This window comes from Oculina patagonica, chromosome 4 (assembly GCF_052425735.1).
Source record: "Oculina patagonica isolate OP01 chromosome 4, crgOcupat, whole genome shotgun sequence".
Lineage (NCBI taxonomy): Eukaryota > Metazoa > Cnidaria > Anthozoa > Scleractinia > Oculinidae > Oculina > Oculina patagonica.
The window spans coordinates 57,688,280-57,708,589 of NC_135761.1; the positions used below are offsets into that span (position 1 = coordinate 57,688,280).

Sequence of the window (20,310 nt, forward strand, 5' to 3'; positions counted from 1 at the left end):
AATAATTTTTTTACAAAATAATCTTCAGGTTCAATTAAAGGCAATGATCTTCAGTGTTTATTTTTTCCTGCTCATTTTAAAACCTCAAAGTGCATGCTCACAGGTTTTTGTGTTTGCAAGACCAGCTATGTCTAGAAGGTGGAGGGGTGGGGGGGAATTTTGCCCAAATCCCATTTCCGTCTTTGGTTTTCCCAAATTTTCCCAAATCTCAGTCACAGTCCCATTTCTTGTTATTCCCAGTACCAGTGGCCTAAATTGGACATTTTCCCTGTGAAAATTTACCGGACCCAAATCCGAGTTTCCAATTTTTACCCCTTCAACCGCTTCCTAGTAGATATTCACTACCTTATTGTTACTTATTTTTGCGGGACTTATTTTCGCGATTTTCGCGAAAAAATCGCGAAATTAAAGACCCGCGAAAATTAATTCTAAACAATTTCTATGTATTATGCTAATTACGTATTTGCCAAATCGCGAAAATAAGCCGCAAAATCCCCAAGACCCGGAAAAGAATCGGCGAAACAAAACGTACACAGGGGAAAGAGAGGAGAAGACCCAACCAGAGCGCCGCACCCGCAAATCAAAAACACATGGACGCGCACGGAAAAAACCAGAAATGGAAGGCCGTGATGCGGAAAACCAATGAAAACAGGTGCACTGTTTTATCCCCAAACTGTCCCCCGGGAATACATACAACACAAAACAAGGAATGTAATGTTCTACACGATGATGACCTCGAGTCAAACGTTTTGTTTTAGAACTTTATAACTTTTATCTCTTTTTAGCCTTTTTAAAAAAAAATAATAAGGTAACCATATGAAAATGCAACATAAATAATTCTTTAATAAGTCAATCACTTGAAAAAATTCTTTTGACATTTTAACTAGCCTTGATGGTCACCTTAGCTTCAGAACAAGATTATTTGTAGCTGCGACCAGCTGTCTGGAACCCAGATAATTTTCTTGTAGACAACAGTAATAAGCTTATATAAAATAAATGTTGTTATTGTCATTTAGACTGCATGTTCACAGTCCCCTATTTTTCTGTGAAGTTGTAAAGATCGATCGTCGAGTCCGAGAAGCCGCCATGTTGTTTTGGAGCAGAAGCTGGGTCAAGAGTGCAAAAACCTGGTGGGTATTAACGCCCACACTTCTCCCCAGTTTTTGCCCACATTCATGAACCAAGATGGCGGCCCGTCGGACTCAACGATCAATCTCTATGACTTCACGCTAAAATAGGGGACTGTAAACAGTCTAGCTAGTCATTTGTCTTTGTTGTTGTCTGTTATTTTTCTTTGCACATGTACCCCCCCCCCCCTCCAACTCCCCTGAAGCCAGGTGTATAACCTTTCAACCAAAGTTATGTATCATAACAACTGACCTAGAAAGCTGCAAAATATTTTCTCTATGACTATTCGTCCAAAGATATTTTACACAGTACAGACACTTCTTGTACTGATTGATACTGGTCATACTGCCTGACAGCTGTGCGTGTGAAATGTGTGGCTTATAGCCACATATTCTGACAAATACCGTAGTTTTTTTTTTTCCACTGATTTTTAACAAGCAAGAGTCTTTACTTCTTTTTAATAAATAGAAGACGTAGAATCGAATAGACGAAGTTAAATACTTACTGCTCGCTGTCAAAAAACAAACTGCACTGCTTTCCTTCATCAGTTGAAGTTTGAGATAAAGGGTACTGCCCGGAGACGGCGGGAAGGACCTGGGAGCTAATTGAAATAACACTTCATTTACGTTACACTGAAATGAGTCAGCATGGCGGCCGACGTTTCTCAGTTTGTGGTGAAAACGATTTCTCTTCTAAATTTAGAAAGAAAAGCTGAAATCGAGGAAACAAAATCTCTGCAGGAAAATGTAAGTCCAAAAGAGCTTCAGAGAAGAGGTGTTTGCTTGCTGAAGCTTCGTGTTCGAGGCCGCAGAACTGGGCTGTATGGACGATCACTATTGACTTTTGAAATCAACAAGCCCGGTACAGATGGGAAACTTCCTTCGCATTCTCTTACACCAGGTAAATATCTTCTTCCAATTCAGAAAATTTTATCGCTTTGTATTACGTCTGAGCAATGTGTTATGGCCCCATGCTCCTTTTCATCCTTCGGGGTGGGGGTGCCAGTTTGTGTGTGTGTGTGTGCATGTGTGTGGGGGGGGGGGGGGGGAGGGAGAGGATATTCAATTTTTCCAAGACAAAGACATGAGGTTTATTAAGGTACCTCTTCTCTAGCCCCAAAGTGGAGTATAAAATAGATCTCACCAGATTCAATGCCCCGTAAGTAGACACCTTCCTTATGTTCCAAAGATGTTTGTTTTATGCCAAGCATATCCAATCGAACACAATTGAACACCAATCGTTCCATAGGGTTCTGTAATCAGACATAATCAAACTCACAATAAAATTTGTTCAATCAAACAAAATCAAATTTTTGATTACTGAACAGTCGACAATCGAATAAAATCGAACCTTCGATTACCGAACAGTCAACAATCATACTCAATGGAACGTTCGATTAGTAACTGAACTCATGTTTGTTTATATTGCAGACATTTTGTATGGTGAACCGTCCCCCTTATTAGTCCTCCGTAGATTTACTTATCAAAAGATGGATTCCAAACAAAATCGAAGTGGATTTAGTTTGATTGTGTTCGATTGGTTCAGTTGGTTTGGAAATCGAATTCACAGACAAAAAATAAATTGATGTTCTATTTTGTTCGATTACCGAACCTAATCGAACGATTGGTGTTTGATTGGGTTCAATATTGATTTTTGGTTAATTTGTTCGATTGGATGCGCCGGGTTTATGGGAGGTTAAAACGTAAAAAATAGTTTATATTGTGCACACTATAAACAAATTAAAAGCTGTTCAACACAAAGTCATTTTATTCAGGAGATATAGTTGGACTTGGCTGGTTAAATTCTGAGCAAAAAGCCAATGACATTGCTTCTGGAATAGTCAGCCGTGTGACCCAGACAGCTATAACAGTAGCATTTGATGAGACAGCTGACAGCCTTACATTTGATGACGATGGGCCATATAAACTTGTCAAACTGGCAAATGACATCACCCACAAGAGGATCAAAAGGTGTGCCAGGAAAAATGTTATTTAGAATAAAGTTATATATAATAACTGTTATTGCGGTTTTCAGTGATATGCAAACTCTGAAATTCAAAATCCAACTAACAATTGCATTTTTTACTGCCATCAAATATCATAATAATGGTGATAGTCAACGAACCATGAAAAACAGAAACAAACAAAATGGATCGAAATCTACCAATTAAAGCTGACAGACATTACCTTTTAACCTGGTTGAATTGAACTTCTGTTTCCCGAGAGGTTTGCTAATATGTTTGACTGCAGCAAAAACCGTAAACCATTGGTTGAGCATTGAATTTCAGAGTTTGCATATCACTGAAAACCGCAATAAACTGGCACATAGCAATAGCGTTTCATCAGGATATCTATGGGCGGCCGTTACCACCAAAAATACAAGGATTTCAAATAGATCAGTAAACATATAAATGGTCTAGGGATCAGTTGCAGAGTGGTATAGCCAATAAAGAAATTGTTTAGCCAAGTTATGAACGGTGTAGGCGCCTGTGTCGAATTGGATCATGACATTGTGAAATAAACTAGCCTAAATGCGAGTAGCTTAGCTCTTGCTTGTAAAACAGTATAAGATAAAGAGCAATGGTCTAGGGAAACCAAAAATGGGCTAGCATTCAATGTTGCAACAGCACAGTCTATTTTTGAACGGTCTAGCGTGACATCAAATGACACAGCGTTGTGTGAAACAGCGTAGCATGACATCAAATGGTCTAGCGTAGCATGAAACGGTATAGCCTTGCGTTAAATGGTATAGCATATCACAAAATGGTTTGGTTTAGTTTCGAGCAGCTTAGCGATGCATTATTGGAACAGCTTTTCACCAAATAGTCTAGCGTCAATGAGTTGCATGGTTCAGCGTGACATCGAATGGTCTGGCGCCGAAACCACCAAAAATACAAACTGCAAGTTGAACAGCCAAACATGAATTGGAACAGCGATCTGCGGGGGGGCATGACGTCAATGAATGTGAAAATTGACGCCAAACCATCACAGTGAGACGCGAGCGTCGCCATTCAGTGATATTTCGGCCGGGGGGGGGGGGGGGGTACTCCCAGAAATTTTGGATAGGGGTGTGCCGCCAAGGTTCTTAAACCCTGACCCTATTTAAGGATAAAGAAAGCGAAAATTGATAACCTTTTTAAGGCCCAAAACCGAAAAATGACACCCTATTCAAGGGGAGGAGAAGCGTTCCGTGACGACCCAAATAACGGCTAACCGCGCACGGCAAGACACAAATCTTTATAAAATCGCTTTACTAATACCTGAACAGAAAATTCAGTTTTTAAAGAAACCTTTTTTTCGTTTAGCTGGGCGTTTCTTTTAGCTAATAGAATTTAGGTACCCTATCTAAGGATCACACCAGGAACACATTGCCAAAAGGAGCAAAAATGATACCCTATTTAAGGACCGAGAACCTCAAAAACCATACCCTATCGGGCGGCACATACCTATATAGGCCACATATGGGAGTACCCTCCCCGGGTATTTCGGTATTTTTTTTCCTCTTGTTGCTCCACTGACATTATATTTTTTTCGTCATTGTTCATTATCAATGATACCCGAAACAATTTCTAGCAATGTTTGCCGGTCGCCAAACAGATGGCTCTTTATTTCAGAAGTCTTTGAGTAATCAGCGGCAGAGAAGACCATGGTGAGCAACCTGATATCTGTTATCTTGTCATTTGTCACGCAAAGCATATGATGTGACCATTAGATGCGGATTTGAGAGAAGGGTAGCCAGGATAGGAATAGCTTTGCATCTTTGTCTCCACTTGGTGGCTTGAAAATGAAATAAAGAGCCATCAAAGTTTAAATTCATGAAAATAAGCTCGGTTTACAATGGAAAAAGAGCTCTACAAATGAACATTAAGTGTAAAAATTGCTTTGGTCAAAGTGTCTGACTCGTGCACCATCGAAATAAATTATAAACTACAGTAGTACTAGAACCCGTGATAACTCGAACTCGGATCTGACTCGAACAACTCCGCTAACTCGAACTATGAACTTTTGTTTATCTTGGTCAAATTTACCCAGATTACTCGAATTCTGGTTTATGCAACTCGCCACTGATGCCCATTGAAATATTCTACCAGCTCTTTTTGTCTTGTATTTAGATTTAAACACTAAAACAAACACTGCAGCAGATTTAATTTTAATTGAACAATGAACAGATATTCGTATTTGACAGTCATGTTCCACTCTTTACATAAAAATGTTTGATCGTGTGAGAGTTTCTTAGGAAATAAATTTTATTTGCACTGTACTGTACACTAAAATGCTTAAAATCAGTAAACAAAAAAACAATTATGGAAAATTAAATATTCAGTCTACCCCGATAACTCGAAACCCCGAAAACTCGAACTGTTTTTCGATTCCCTTCTATTTAGAGTTCGAGTTGTCGGGCCGGTTCTACTGTATCACAAGCTGGCGACCGGCAAACAGTGCTAGAAATTGTTTCGGGTATCATTGATAATGAACAATGACGAAAAAAATATAATGTCAGTGGAGCAACAAGAGAAAAAAACTTACCGAAATATCACTGAATGGTGACGTTCACACATTGACTAAGTGGTACGCTCGCGTCTCACTGTGATGGTTTGGCGCCAATTTTCACATTCATTGACGTTATGCCCCCGCAGATCGCTGTTCCAATTCACGTTTGGCTGTTCAACTTGCAGTTTGTATTTTTGGTGGTTTCGGCGCCAGACCATTCGATGTCACGCTGAACCATGCAACTCATTGACGCTAGACTATTTGGTGAAAAGCTGTTCCAATAATGCATCGCTAAGCTGCTCGAAACTAAACCAAACCATTTTGTGATATGCTATACCATTTAACGCAAGGCTATACCGTTTCATGCTACGCTAGACCATTTGATGTCATGCTACGCTGTTTCACACAACGCTGTGTCATTTGATGTCACGCTAGACCGTTCAAAAATAGACTGTGCTGTTGCAACATTGAATGCTAGCTCATTTTTGGTTTCCCTAGACCATTTCTCTTTATCTTATACTGTTTTACAAGCAAGAGCTAAGCTACTCGCATTTAGGCTAGTTTATTTCACAATGTCATGATCCAATTCGACACAGGCGCCTACACCGTTCATAACTTGGCTAAACAATTTCTTTATTGGCTATACCACTCTGCAACTGATCCCTAGACCATTTATATGTTTACTGATCTATTTGAAATCCTTGTATTTTTGGTGGTAACGGCCGCCCATAGATATCCAAACACTGTTAAGAGAGTTGAAAATACGATGCACAGCAAAGTATTATTTTTTGACGAACTTCGAGGTGTTTGGATAGCCGATGAAACACTGTCTCTAGTGTTTGGTACATCTTCTCAATCAAAACAAAAACTGTGGAGACAAAAGAGAATTAAATCGTAAAAAACTATTCTAACTAAGACCGATCACCCCAGTTATAATTTTCTTTGTTTTAACTTGATAAATTATTAATGAGTTTGAGAATTATTAATCATGATACTAAAGACTAATCTGCTGCTTTACGGCTTTCAGTGCACTTGATGCCTTAACTAAGCACAGAGAGGGACCTTCTACTCATTTAATTGATGTGCTCTTTGGCAATCTGTCACCTGGGCCTCCATTACAAATAAGACCTTTTACTGAAGGAGGAGAGACACCATGTGTGTTCTTCAATCCTGATCTTGACAATTCACAGCAGCAAGCTGTAAAGTTTGCATTATGTCAGAGAGAAGTAGCCATTGTTCATGGTCCGCCTGGAACTGGTAAAACAACGACTGTAGTTGAGATCATTATTCAGGCTGTGAAGAATCTCAACATGAAGGTGAGGTGAGCTTTTATGTTACATATGCAAGCCTTTTCTCTCAATGTACATGGATGTCGCTAAGGGCCGGCTGCGGGTAAATTCACCGACTAAAAGAGAACTTAAGTCCGGCTGAAATTTTACATGAAAACAAAGACTTAGGCAAACTGTTGGAGCAGCCAAGGCCAGAAAGCCAGCTGGGCTTATTGATGAGCCAGTTAAGTGTTTTCTTAGCTATGTCCATGTATGTACCTTATTGTTACTTATTTTCGCGGGACTTAATTTTCGCGATTTTCGCGATTTTCAAAAAAGGTTCTCGCGAAAAATAACGACGCGAAATTTAATACCCTTCTATATAATTAGTTGAATATTCAACGTTGCCGTCAGTTTACTACGTAATTACCTTGGCACAGTCGTCAAACTAGCTCTACTTTGTTGCAAAGGAACATGTTAAACTGTTTTTAAAGTTTTGTCAGTTTGTTATATGGTTTTGTTCAATGTCATTGTAAATTGTTGTGCACAGTGGAAAAATAAAATCAGTTGGACCAATTTTGAGACTTACTGTTTGTTAATGTAGACCAGTATTTTGACACTTTTCGCGAAATTAAGTTCCCGTAATCTTATTTTTTTGGCCAAATCACGAAATTTAAGTCCCGCGAAATATTGGCGTTTCATTTTCGCGAAATTAAGTGCCCGCAAAAATAAGTAACAATAAGGTAGAAGAGATTGGACTAGTTTAGAATCATCTGTCATAACGTGATGAGTACTGAAGACACATCAGTCTGTAGAGTAGGCACATTTAAATTGTGGCACTCAATATCAAAGGAACACCTGTCTTACCTGTTAGACATTTAAATCTCTTGATAGGTCTTGATAGGTCCGTCGAGCAATCTTTGATGTGATCTTGTTGCAGGTCCTAGCTTGTGCACCTTCAAATGTTGCTGTTGATAACATGGTCGAGAAGTTGGTAAAAGGCAAAGTTAAGGTAAGTTTAAAGCAGTTAAAACATTTTTACTTTTATTTGTCAAGTAAGCACAAGTACTTGCAAGTGATATTTATAATGAAATTATAATGATTAAATATTCTATAAATATACAAATTGTTACAATATCAAATGTAAAGTGAAGAATTGATCCTGGCAGTGAATTGCAATTAAAGAAATTGCAAAGAATTATTTTATATACTTTGCGTCAAAATGAAAAATGTAGATAAAAAGTTGTTTTGTTAAATACGGTATATGAAGTACAAAGTACAATAACGTTGTTGAGTATTTTTACTCCTTCAATAAATATTTCTGTTTAATTTATAAGGTTGTGAGGCTTGGTCACCCTGCTCGTCTGCTCAGTGTTGTTCAAGAGCATTCCCTGGATGCTTTGCTGTCTAATTCTGAAGGTACAGCCATTGTGCGAGATGTGAGAAAGGATATTGATGACACACTGGTAAGAACATTGTTCTAGCCTACATGTAACTCCAATAGACCATTTTACAGTTGTCTGCTTAGTGACCTGGCCTCTGAATGGAAGTGAGGCTGGAGGTGACCTTGTTTTGATACAGACCTCACTGCTTTTGTTGTGTAAATCATGTTGTTTTGATGCTAACTAGGTTGCATTTACATGATAAAGCAGAGGGGTTTTTATCAATGCAAGGTCACCCTCAGCCTCACTACCATTCAAAGGCCAGGTCACTTGGCAGGCAACTGTAAAATGGACTATTTCACTGTGCTTTTCCTCAGTTGTGGATGTAAAAATCTTCAAGACAAACAGATGTAGTGTAACTTACTGTGTAATTGTTTAGCAACTCCACAAAACTCATCTTAGATTTTGGTTAAACCCATAAGAAAGTTGTCCAAAAGGTGCCAAAACCTAATTTTTCCAAACTTTGCTGAATGAAATACAGTGACCAAATGGTTACCCGGTACTTCAACTTATGATAACACATGAGCTCTGAAGTTAAAAACCTAATTAGCAATTATGTTTACACTGTGATCAGTGAAACATTTGATTGAAACCTTCCAATTTCAACCCATGGGCATGCATGACATTTTGTACTGGTTGAAGTAAACTTTTTTGTTTTCTGAGACATCACCAAGATGATTGATGATAGTGTAAAACTCAACCGTTATTTGAGTTCTAAAGTTCAGAGTTCAAGTGTTACTGAAGGTGCAGTTGCATTGGACTAGGATTAGCTCGAGCCTGGCTGGGCTCATTGTGTTGTGTTCTTGAGAAGATACTTCACTTTCCGCCTCTCTCCACCCAGGTATGTAAAATCGTTTTGAAAAAATTGTTTGAACAAGTTTTGTCTTCTCTCTGAATTACATCAGGTAAAAGTAAGAAAATCAAGAAATCCATCAGAGAAGAAGCATCTTAAACAAGAAATAAAATCTTTGCGAGGAGAATTAAAACAGAGAGAAGACAAAGCCATAACAGAAATCCTCACCAAAGCTGATGTTGTCTTGGCAACCAATACTAGTGCATCCTCTGATGGCCCCCTTAAACTTGTGAAGCTTGAACACTTTGATTTAGTTGTTATCGACGAGGCTGCACAGTCACTTGAGGCTGGCTGCTGGATACCATTACTGCGGGCACCAAGGTATGTGTATAACACGGGCAGAGGCAGCAGGGCATTTTGAAACATGGGGGGGGCGGGCCCCCGGCCTTACTTATATTTCCCAAAAAGTCTTTTGCGTAGTTTAACTCTTTGTAATCTTAACAGCGTCCGGTGTGTTCATAATCAGTTTGTGACCATACATAACTAGGCAGATCAGACGATCCTGCTTCATTGTGCTTTTGGTAGTTTTTTTAGTCGTCGGAGGGCAAAAAATGTACGTTCTAAAGTCGCCGATACAACAGGCAATGTCAAATACAATCCTAATAGCTAGCGGACCTCTCCTAGTGGCGTTTCTGGGAGAGGAGTTTCGTTGTTGAAAGTCCTACACCATAATTATTATTTCTCCAAGCACGATCCTGATGAAACGATTTGTGAAAAGATTACGAGAATGAATATCTTCAGTGATGAACCAATTTTTGCTGCGCTAACGCTTTTTTTGTTAGGTAGCTAACCCATGCCTATTACGGTAACCATGAAACACCCGAAGGAGAAAAATTTCTCTTTTCTTTCTTTTTGGTCTGTTCCCCTGGGTTAACAATATATACTACTTATTAACCGAGAGTGAGGTCATTACAGGGGAATCTCAGACCGAGGCCTTGATGTATTGACCGAGCGATAGCGAGGTCAATACATCAAGGCCGAGGTCTGAGATTGCCTGTAATGACCGAACGGACGAGGTTAATAAGTTATTTATTATATGGCCTTTTAGCGCTATTCTAAATTGAAATATCTAAATAACACCGAGGTGAAACTCGCTCTCGCTCTCTGTGGCTCTCTTCGTCGCTCATACTAAAGAAGTATCGGTATGCTAATATTTTTCTTTCAGTTGTTGAAAAGATAGTTACATTTTGTCGGTATTTATTGTCGTTCTCGCAATTGCGCTAGTAGTTTTTACTCACAACTCAAAAAACCATATAAAATCCGCCGAGCCGAGAAAATTTTTCATAATGCCCGGTCATTACAAGAAAATAATGCCCGCTCAGCAGCCAATCAGAGCGCGCGTACTATTGTAGCCATATAATAACACGACATACTATTTGCGACATGCTAGTAAGACAAGCTGTAAAATGGGGTACTAAAAATTATTTGAAGTCAAGAATCATAACCTTTTGGATTTTTCATGAGGATTTACCAAAACCGGTGCTTCCTGTCTCGATTCAAAAGTATCATGAGCACAAAGAGTTCTCTTTTCACTATTCAATTATCTCCCCCTCCCCCCACCACCACGTTTTGACGTCATCAAAGGTTTGACCCGAAAATTTTATGCTGGCGACGACGCTTTACAAAGATCCTTGTGTTGTCTCTGATTGATTGTTTTTTCGCGCACAAGCAACCAATCAGAGACACTACATGGATCTCCGTAGAGCTTTGTCGTCAGTGTGGAATCTCACTCGACTTTTTAGCGGGGAAAGAATTGAGTGTACATGCAGAACAGAATTAAATTTACTCAGACTAAGCTCTATCTTCTGTTTTCCATTTATCACAGGTGTGTTCTTGCTGGTGATCATCTTCAGTTACCTCCTACAATCTTATCAAAGGAGGCGGCTAAACAAGGTCTAGAAGTCACATTAATGGAGAGACTTATAAATCTATTGGGAGATGGCGCTGTACGCATGTTAACAACTCAATATAGGTTGGTAAAATTACTACCAAGTTTGGTGTTCACGGGAGCATGTTTTAGTCCAGAGCATATTTGCCTGACTCGTCTGACTGGCGCAAAAAAGCAAGGAACCCCTCCCTTATTTGGCCTTAATGTCCGACTCAGGGTTTAAACGCCTCGGGAGTACCATCCTATCAAAACTTTTGTTAAGTGTACTCCCTCTCCTCCCCCCGGAAAAAAGGAAAAGTTGGAATTTTCTTGTACTGCTTGCATCATGGAACCCTGTGGACTCAATTAACAGCTGCGAAGGAGACTGCTTGTACAACAGATGGGAAGCAGTTCTGTCTTGTCCTTGGTATTTTTCTCAAAATCCCCTCTCATTCCTACTAAATCACAAAGAAATCAAGAGAAACACCCTTTATAAAATAAGGTAGGAAGCGAGCATAGTACACGACAGTGTTCCAGCCCAGTTTTTTGCAAAGCGGTTGCTTCTTATGCTTAGGTACAAGTCTTGATATTGTTTGCAATATTTGAAACATTACAGTGTAAAATTTTCTTTTGACACAGAATGAATGAGGCGATCATGAAATGGTCATCAGAGAAACTTTACGAGGGTCGTCTAAACGCACACAGCTCTGTCAAATCTCATCTGTTAAAAGATCTTCCCGGAGTACAGGAAACAGATGAGACGTCACTTCCGCTTATGTTGATTGACACCGCCGGATGTGACGTAAGAGAGAAGGAGGTGGAAGACGAAGTGTCTAAAGGAAATGAAGGCGAGGCTGACATCGTAGCTGCGCATGTTGTGGCACTTATTACCGCTGGACTTCAGCCAGGTGACATCGCTGTCATCGCTCCTTATAACTTGCAGGTGATTAAACGGAAACAGAACGTTGGAGGTAGACAACGTGAGTTATGATTGGTGGATAATTGCCTTGGAAACCATGGACCAATAATAGCTAGTTATGTTAACAATCCGATACATCATCATCATCTTTATTATCTGTCTTAGTGCCTAAGGCCCTGTCCACACTGACCCGAGTAAATTTGAAAACGCCCTTTTTTTACCCGGATAGGCCAACTGTCCACACTGAAACGGCGTTCCCGGTCACCGAAAACGGTACTTTTTAAAAACGCTCTCCAAAGTGGGTAAATTTGAAAACGCCGGGTAGTTGATGTAGTTCGGACGGCGAAAACGGGCGATACCGTGATTTTAGTATTTTTTTGTTAATTAGCTTAACAATAGATCTGTGCGTGCGTTGTTACTCTGCGTGCGATGAAGCGTATCGTTTTCAATAATACCTGGGTTAATGTGGACGGAAAACATTTTATACGGCGTTTTTTATTTCTCCGTTTTCAAATTTACCCGGGTTAATGTGAACAGGGCCTAAGACTAAAGCTTAGTCTCCCGGGCAATTTTCTGGATTGACAAATACTATACCAATTTTTCCTTGTAGGTGGAGTTACTAAGATTGCGTTTATCGTCAACGTACCCAGCGCTGGAAATCAAATCCGTGGATGGTTTTCAGGGAAGAGAAAAGGAAGCTGTTGTAATATCCTTGGTTCGTTCAAACAAAAAAGGTAATGTAACATGTTTCCACTGCCTTTTTTTATTGTCGTCTTCTTCACCATAAACGATACAGGATCCTATCATGTGACCGTGTAGGACATAAGTGTTGACGTGAGCTAAAAATTAACAGGCAACAAAATTGCCGCAGCACTGAATATACACGAAAATGTCACCAAAAATTATTTTATCCCAAAATAAGAAGGATTTGTCTGTAAAGTCTTACCTAATCTCAGCAACCCCTTTCTATACCTTTCTAATTTTTCAGTAAATCTCAAATAAAATTACCATGAGGGGCCTAAATCAAGTTTGACACATAAGTTGCGTGCTTTTCCGTGCTCATCTAGCCTGTGCCAGGCTCTCGGTTTGTGTGAAAGAGCGAGAAAAGCGGGCGGGCGCGGAAAAGTCGGCCTTCTTCCCCGCTCGTCTTTTCCCACCCGCCCGCTTTTTTCGCTCTTCCCCACAAACCGAGAGCCTGGAACAGGCTAGCGCTCACTACAAGTTACGTGTTTCTTTGCATTAGATTTCTAAACGCTTCTTCCTTTACATTACTGCTGTTAATATTGTTAAAAATAATGTTCCTACACCTTTCTTTTTTCAGGAGAAGTTGGTTTTCTTGCCGAACACAGACGTATTAACGTTGCTATCACCCGAGCTCGCCGCCATCTTGCCGTTGTAGCTGATTCTGAGACTGTTAGCCATGATGACTTCCTTAAATCTATGGTGGAATACATGAGCAGTGAAGGCGAGGTCAGGTCTGCGCACGAGTATCTTCAGGATTCACTCACAACTGCGACTGATTCTTACACTTGCGAACATAAGGACGTTTTATTAACCAGAACCACGAGAGATAACAAGAAGAAAAAGGGTATAGAAGCAAAGAAATGCGATCCTAAAGAACAGGTTTCGAAAGGAAAAGCTGACTTGAAAACTAGTGAGAACAAAACGAGAAATAGTCATGAAGAAATTAGCACTGCAAAGAAAGTCTCGAAACAAGATCCGTCATATGCTTCTAGTTCTACTGACTCTGCCGCTGTTACTGAAGAAAACCCTGAAGGTATTTCTGAAAAGCCTGACAAGAAAGAGATGTATGAAACATTAACTACTAATAGCACAACAACGGCCAGATACAGCCGTGAAACTCTTGAAAAAGAAATATTGAACTTTATTCAAGATTCGTCAAAGGTGGAGCTCTCTTTTCCGAACTCTTTGAACTCCCAACAGAGATTTGATGTTCACAGCATTGCGGAAAAGCTTTCGCTCAGCCATGAAAGCAGAGGAGAGGGAAAAGATAGATATATTGTGGTTGGGAAAGCGAAACCAGCCTCAAAAGGTTTGTTTAACATCTCTGTGATACCTTTCCACTTACAAAAAAGGTCAGTCCGGCTGAGTGAGGAAGGGTGTCTCGACATGTTAATTGAAAACACGCAAAACCTTCTCAGTAAACACGATAATTCATCTCCCGCTTAAGGGACGCCTGAGATTTCACCATGAAAATAACATACTCATAGCGAGGCGCTACAGTATTAAGCGTGGTTGCTTCCGCCTCGCGAAAATTTCAATCAAAACCGGGCCAAATCACTCGGGCCAAATGTCGGACTTCCCTTGAGAGGGATTTTGAGCGCGCAAAGCCTGTTTACTGGGGCTGCACTTGATGATAGTGTTGGGAAAAGTACGATTTGGCAATCTCGGCCCCAGGGTCTTTGGGACTAAGGTTGTGATTTGGCTTAGCAGAGTATTCTCCCTATACTACTTGGATATTTTTTCCACCTTCTCCGTAGCTTTGTTGTTGTTCTGTTTCGTTTTTAATTAAACACGTGCCCACGCGTAAGCCCTTTAAACGCAGCAGGGGGTGTAGGCACGGTTTATTTTAATGCTGCCGAGGCAAAAAAAATATATAATTTTTTTTTTCTTTTGTGCATATAGATGACGAAGACGATTCTGAACTAGTAAGTACTTGTCCTTTGTGCAAGAAGCGAGTTCCAAGCTGTAATCTTCAGCTTCACTCGCTGCGATGTGAGCAAATGATGAGATCAAAAATAGGGGAAACCAGTAAAACGGTACAGAGTTGTGAAACGCCCGCTCGACTAAACTCCAAACCGCCGAAAAACAAAGGCAAAGCCAAACCCTCGGCCGCGAAGCAACCAGAGGAAGATTTCGACAAGTTGCTGGCTTCGTTCACCAAGCTCGACACACAGTGTGCTTTTGATGCGTGCAAACAGAGCATAAGAACTTTGGGACAGTTGTGTAAATGTTGCGAAAGAACGTACTGCTTGTCGCATCATATCCCCGAAATTCACGGCTGCGGTGAAGCGGCTAAATTGAGAGCCAGGCAACTTGCCAGCAAACCAAAGAGCGGTAAACCTAAGGCTTTGGACGCAACTCGTAAAGGACAGCTGCATCGAAAGCTCGATAAAAAGCTGGATGAAATGTCTGAACAAAGAAAAACAAAACGAAAAGGAACAGACAAGGAGTAGAGAGTTGAAAAGATTTAGGCCATTAAATATTGTACACAGGCTCTATGCTTTAGAGATCCGGGTTTCGGTCGGGATTTTGTTTCGTTAAATTCCAGAGGTAAGGACAAAGCAGTTGGCTGCCCAGCTAACATTCAAAGGCTACATCAAAAATTCAAATGTAAGAAAACAAAAGAAGAACAGAATTTAATACACTTTTCCATTTAAATAAAAGTTTCCTATCTAGTGAATTAACATGATTTATTCTCTTTTATTTTTTAGTTAACTTTTCGTTTATAATTCTCCTGAGGGGTCGAAACCTTAAGTGAAAAATCCTTAAGTAAAAATTTCTCAGGGAATCGGATTTTGCCTTATATTTATCCCTCTGACATGTCTGAAAAACACTCAGTCCAGCATTCATAACCTTTCAGTCCCTCCAGTTTCCTTACCAGGCCCCTTCCGCCCGAACAAGCCCAAAGAACGACTTGATAACTCAGTAGCGGGGACAGGGCCTTGTCAGAGGAATTTAGCGCTTCAAAAAATCATTGTTTGGAAGATATTCTAATGAGAGAACATTTCGATATACAATTAAGTATAAAAATAAGCGAAAATAAGCCACGACGTTTCGAACTCATCTTGAGTTCATTATCAAGTAAGTAGTATAGGAGTTGGGGGTACGAGATCATAAAAATTTTTATAATCTCTTACATCCCCAACTCCTATACTACTGCACAGCACTGGATCCAAAAAATAGAATCAAAAATAGAATCAAAAAATAGAATCAAACATGGAATCAAAAATGAAATCAAAAATAGAATCAAAAATGGATTCAAATATTGGAATCAAATATTGGATCCAAAACTGAAATTCAAACCCTAGAAAACCAAGCCTGTAAAACCAAGCCTTAAAAACCAACCCTTGCTAAACCCTTTAATCAAAATAAAAAAATCTCTTATACTCTTTTTAAAATTTTGAAATCAAGGTGCGTTTAAAAATCTCTTATACTAGAAATCATAATGAAAATTATTGCTTTATATTATAATGCCCGTAAGCATAACTTGTTAAGCCATCATCAAGTATATACCGTTTATCATCAAAACAGCTCAGTGATATTTTATTAATCTCATAGCTTCCAAGTTGATGGCCTTGACTTCTGATGGTTTTCATAGTATGATGCATCTGTGTTTTATTGAATAAGGTCTCTTTGTAGTTTTCATGTGTGATATCTTTTTTGATAACGGATTTCTTGATTCCTTTGGCAGTCTTTCCTACTTGTAGATTGTCTTTAATATAAGAATACATTTTTGATCGCAGACCGATGAATTCTAAAATAGGAATAAAAGAAGCTTCATCTTTGAATTTACCAATGACTTTCTTGTTTGTTTTATCAAAGAATGGTGATTTTTCAGGGTAGTCACTGTTATCGAATTTCTCTTTATCATTAAAAAAGTCTTTATATACATCTTCAGCCTGAATTTCATAAGTTAAACTGTCTGTATCTGTAAATAGTAGTTTGGCTTTGTTTCCATACTTCTTTTTTATGTAGTTATAATGGAAATCATACATTAGTGTTTTGCTTAAATCTAATATAACCATTCCTACATATGAAGGTCGATTGAGGGTTAATGTTTCTTTGATTTTATGGACAGCTACTAAGTTTTCATTAAATATTTTGCTACTGACATATGTTGGTTTTGAAGCTAACTTTGATAATTTATTTTTATTAGTCACTAACCTAACGTCGACTCGCTTCCTCAAATTCTCCATGGTTTTGCCGTATACTGAATTATTCATCAATTTAAAAAAGTCTTTTTCAAAAGCATTTTTAGAATTTTTACGTTTTTCAGTATTGTAATCGATATATTGCTTCAACCATGGGGATTGATTAAATTCTAAAACTCGATAGACTTTTGTGAGCTTTAATCCTAGATCTAAATACAACTGAAGATTCCTGTGATGTAATACATATTTTTCTTTATTGTTTAATGTAGGCATCAGTTTATATACTAAACCTGATGATATATTGTATTTTTTAGCAATGTTTTTGCAATAATTCGATAGCATATTTTTAGTCACCTTTACTTTTTCTGGCCCCAGTGGGTATGAATTATGAAGGTTATGTAGTTCATTAGGATACTCTAGATCAACTTCTAAAATTAAACCCTTATTAGAATCTTCTTTGTACTTAGCTAAGTTTGTTTCATCTATCTGTTTTTGTGTTAACCATCTAAATCCACCTGTTGGTAAATATTGACTCATAGCCCAACCATAGAGATTATTAGCATCAAGATACATGATATACTTTGAGGCTGAATTTTCATCATATTTTTTCATATATTTGTTATTAGCTATCCCATATCGATGAGCTATATACGATATACCTCCCCTCATTCCTAGTTCGATGAATTGGTACATATCAACGTCAGTCATTAGCTCTAATTTGATATCAGTCATTTTAAGCATAGCATCCCACGATAAACCTGGGCTTGTGAAGTAATGACATGGATCAAGTTTATAGTATTTTAGGCATGTTTTTCCAAAGCTTTCAAACACATCTGCTAATAATAAGACATCTGATTTTAAATATAAATCATGGTACTCACCCATATTTTTGATCTTAAACGTTTTCCACACATTTTCTGCATGCTTATAGTCTTTGTCTGATATATGCTCATTATTTAATATACTGTAAAATTCTTCTTTAGTTGGTAGCTCTGCATTAAATTTATCAAAGCTATCCATATAGTCATACGGATATATTCCTTTTCTCGACATAAGATTAAGCTTATCACCCTTAAACATTTTAGAAGTATATATTAATTTTTCTCTCGGCAGATTACTTACTAATTTATCAAGACTGGAACTCATAAACTGGAAACTATCAAGAAATGTTAAATGATTACCGAGCATAAATGCCATATATTTTTCAATGGTATTGGGTATAGCATTGATATTCATCTCTTTAATCTCTCCTTTTTTATTTTTGTATGTATGATTTTTGACAATAGCACCAATCTCTTGCATTATAAAATGACTGTCATAACCTCTGAGATTGTGAAAAATTACAGGTATCTTTATTTTATCTGGTTCTATTCTCAATTTAAGATTACAGTCTTGGTGTGCTGACCCTCTGTATTTACCAGTAATATGGCAATGATCTCTCACTCGTATATCATCATCATTATACACTTTATCACAGATATGACATACTTTTGCTTGTTGAAATTCTTCTTCATCATCTTTAGTCATCTTTAATGGTTTGTTGAAGTGTTTTTTCATTGTATTTTTACAATATTTAACCTCCTCAAGCATCTTTTCCATGAATTTGTAAACAGCTTTTTCACCTCTGTAAATTTGTAACGGCCTAGTGTATTTATCATCATAAAAACAAACTACTTTATAACCATAACCACAGTCTGTATGCCTTTGATAAGCTTGAGTATAGGATTTATCATCTTTAGGCTTGCAACCGGAAATCTTTTCGGTTATAGCTTCGAAATCAGCATATATCACAAATGGGACGGCTTGTTGCTTATGAAAGTTGTTGAATTTTAGTATATTATTGTCTTTATCAGGCATTTTAACTGCTTGTGTCCCATTGACTTGAATGCAATTATCTTTGTGATCGTTTAATACTCTTTCAGAACTGAAACATTGCAAACAGTGCATACAGAAGTGTTTCCTCTCTTTATGCTTTGTTTGGTTATACATGAATTTATTGAAATCCTTTATTAGAACATAATGCTTGTTTTCATTTTCAGTTATCAATAATAAATTCATCTGATTGTCATACTTTTCTTTTGATATATAGATGGGATATGGTTGTTTGTTTTCATAACCGAAAACATTAATATTAATCTCATTTTGCTTCTCAATTTTATTGTACTGTTTTATTGTTACTGGAAATTCAATTTTAGAGTAATCTAATCTCTGGATGTATGCCTTATCAGATTTTTTAATTCGTTGAGGATATTTATCTTGAGGATTTATGTATCTGATATGACACCACCGAAAGCATTCATTATCTTCATTTTTCATGTTTATTAATCCTTTAGCACTGTTTCTAAGTTCTGGTGGTAGCTGAATATAAGATTCGCCTTTCATTGGTTCATATTTAACTAAATTTATATAATGACCATCAACTGATTCAATAGTCCATCCTGAGCCTTCAGATATCCATTGAGCTACGAAATTTAATATCTGTTGTTTAGATGCTTGTAGTGATTCAACGATTTCCAGATTATTAATTATGGTCTGTGCTTTACTGTTGAAATAAGCGGTTTTATATATTACACTATCCCCAGACATTTTAGTGAATTTCACCTTGAGCGTTTCAATGAACTTAACACCTTTCATTGCTGATAGCTCTTTTATTATGTGATTTTCTACAGCTTTTCTTGTGTTTTGAAGCTGTAATAACGGGTCTTTATTATTTTTTATACCAATTTCAAAAGACTTTGTGTAGCCTTTCATAGCTTTAGCAACTTCCTCTATCTTAGTCCTTGGTAATGGGGCTTTTTTTATAGTCCTTGGCATGGGTTTAGGCTTGTAATCATCCCTGAATTCAGGGGGTGGCTGAATGATATTTTCCTCATAATCTTGCACCCTCTGTTTTACACTCTTACGAGGAGTTGGGATTGGTGGCCTAGGTTTGTAAACTCTTGGTTGGTTTGCTTTTAGTGATAATACTAGTTTTATGAGTTCAGTTTTAGATAATTTTTCTAGATCTAATTCATTCATATTAATATATGAGATATTTTTTTGTGTCATTTTTATTTATTATATTAAAATAAATATTTCTTTAAGTACCTTTTTAAAAAAATATTTTTGTGATTGACACTTAAAGGAATGGCACGTAAGTAGAATTACATGCTAATGACGACTGATATAAATGGAATATCATACAATATCCATCCCATATACGATCTTTATGCCAGCGATGTTAATGGAAATATAATACATATTTTTAAAAGGGGCGACACACATAAGGGAAACAGGGCTCATCGCGGTTATTTGATGTTTAGTGTACGAAAACATGGTAGTAGTAGCTATAAATCATATCAGGTGCATCGATTTGTTTGGGAGTGCTTCAACAATATGATCCCAGATGGGATGGTTATTGACCATATTAATGACGATAAGACTGACAACCGGTTATGCAATCTGCAAC

General features: G+C 38.0%; 1 protein-coding gene across 1 annotated transcript; it reads left to right on the forward strand.

Moving 5' to 3' along the window:
- Window positions 1-1,773: 1,773 nt before the first annotated feature.
- LOC144650867 (DNA-binding protein SMUBP-2-like) lies at window positions 1,774-15,391 on the forward strand. Its single transcript, XM_078510631.1, has 11 exons — window positions 1,774-2,028; window positions 2,903-3,098; window positions 6,646-6,934; window positions 7,827-7,898; window positions 8,224-8,352; window positions 9,234-9,502; window positions 11,007-11,153; window positions 11,688-11,991; window positions 12,578-12,701; window positions 13,289-14,020; window positions 14,614-15,391. Exons 1-11 carry the CDS (start codon window positions 1,776-1,778, stop codon window positions 15,162-15,164), a joined length of 3,066 nt encoding a protein of 1,021 aa, XP_078366757.1. The 5' UTR covers window positions 1,774-1,775; the 3' UTR covers window positions 15,165-15,391.
- The last annotated feature ends 4,919 nt before the right edge of the window (window positions 15,392-20,310 follow it).

Coding starts and splice junctions, on each gene's coding strand:
- LOC144650867 (XM_078510631.1), top strand. CDS start 1,776: ATGGCGGCCGACGTTTCTCAGTTTGTGGTGAAAACGATTTCTCTTCTA. Junction 2,029..2,902: donor TTCGCATTCTCTTACACCAG/GTAAATATCTTC, acceptor CATTTTATTCAG/GAGATATAGTTGGACTTGGC. Junction 9,503..11,006: donor CCATTACTGCGGGCACCAAG/GTATGTGTATAA, acceptor CATTTATCACAG/GTGTGTTCTTGCTGGTGATC.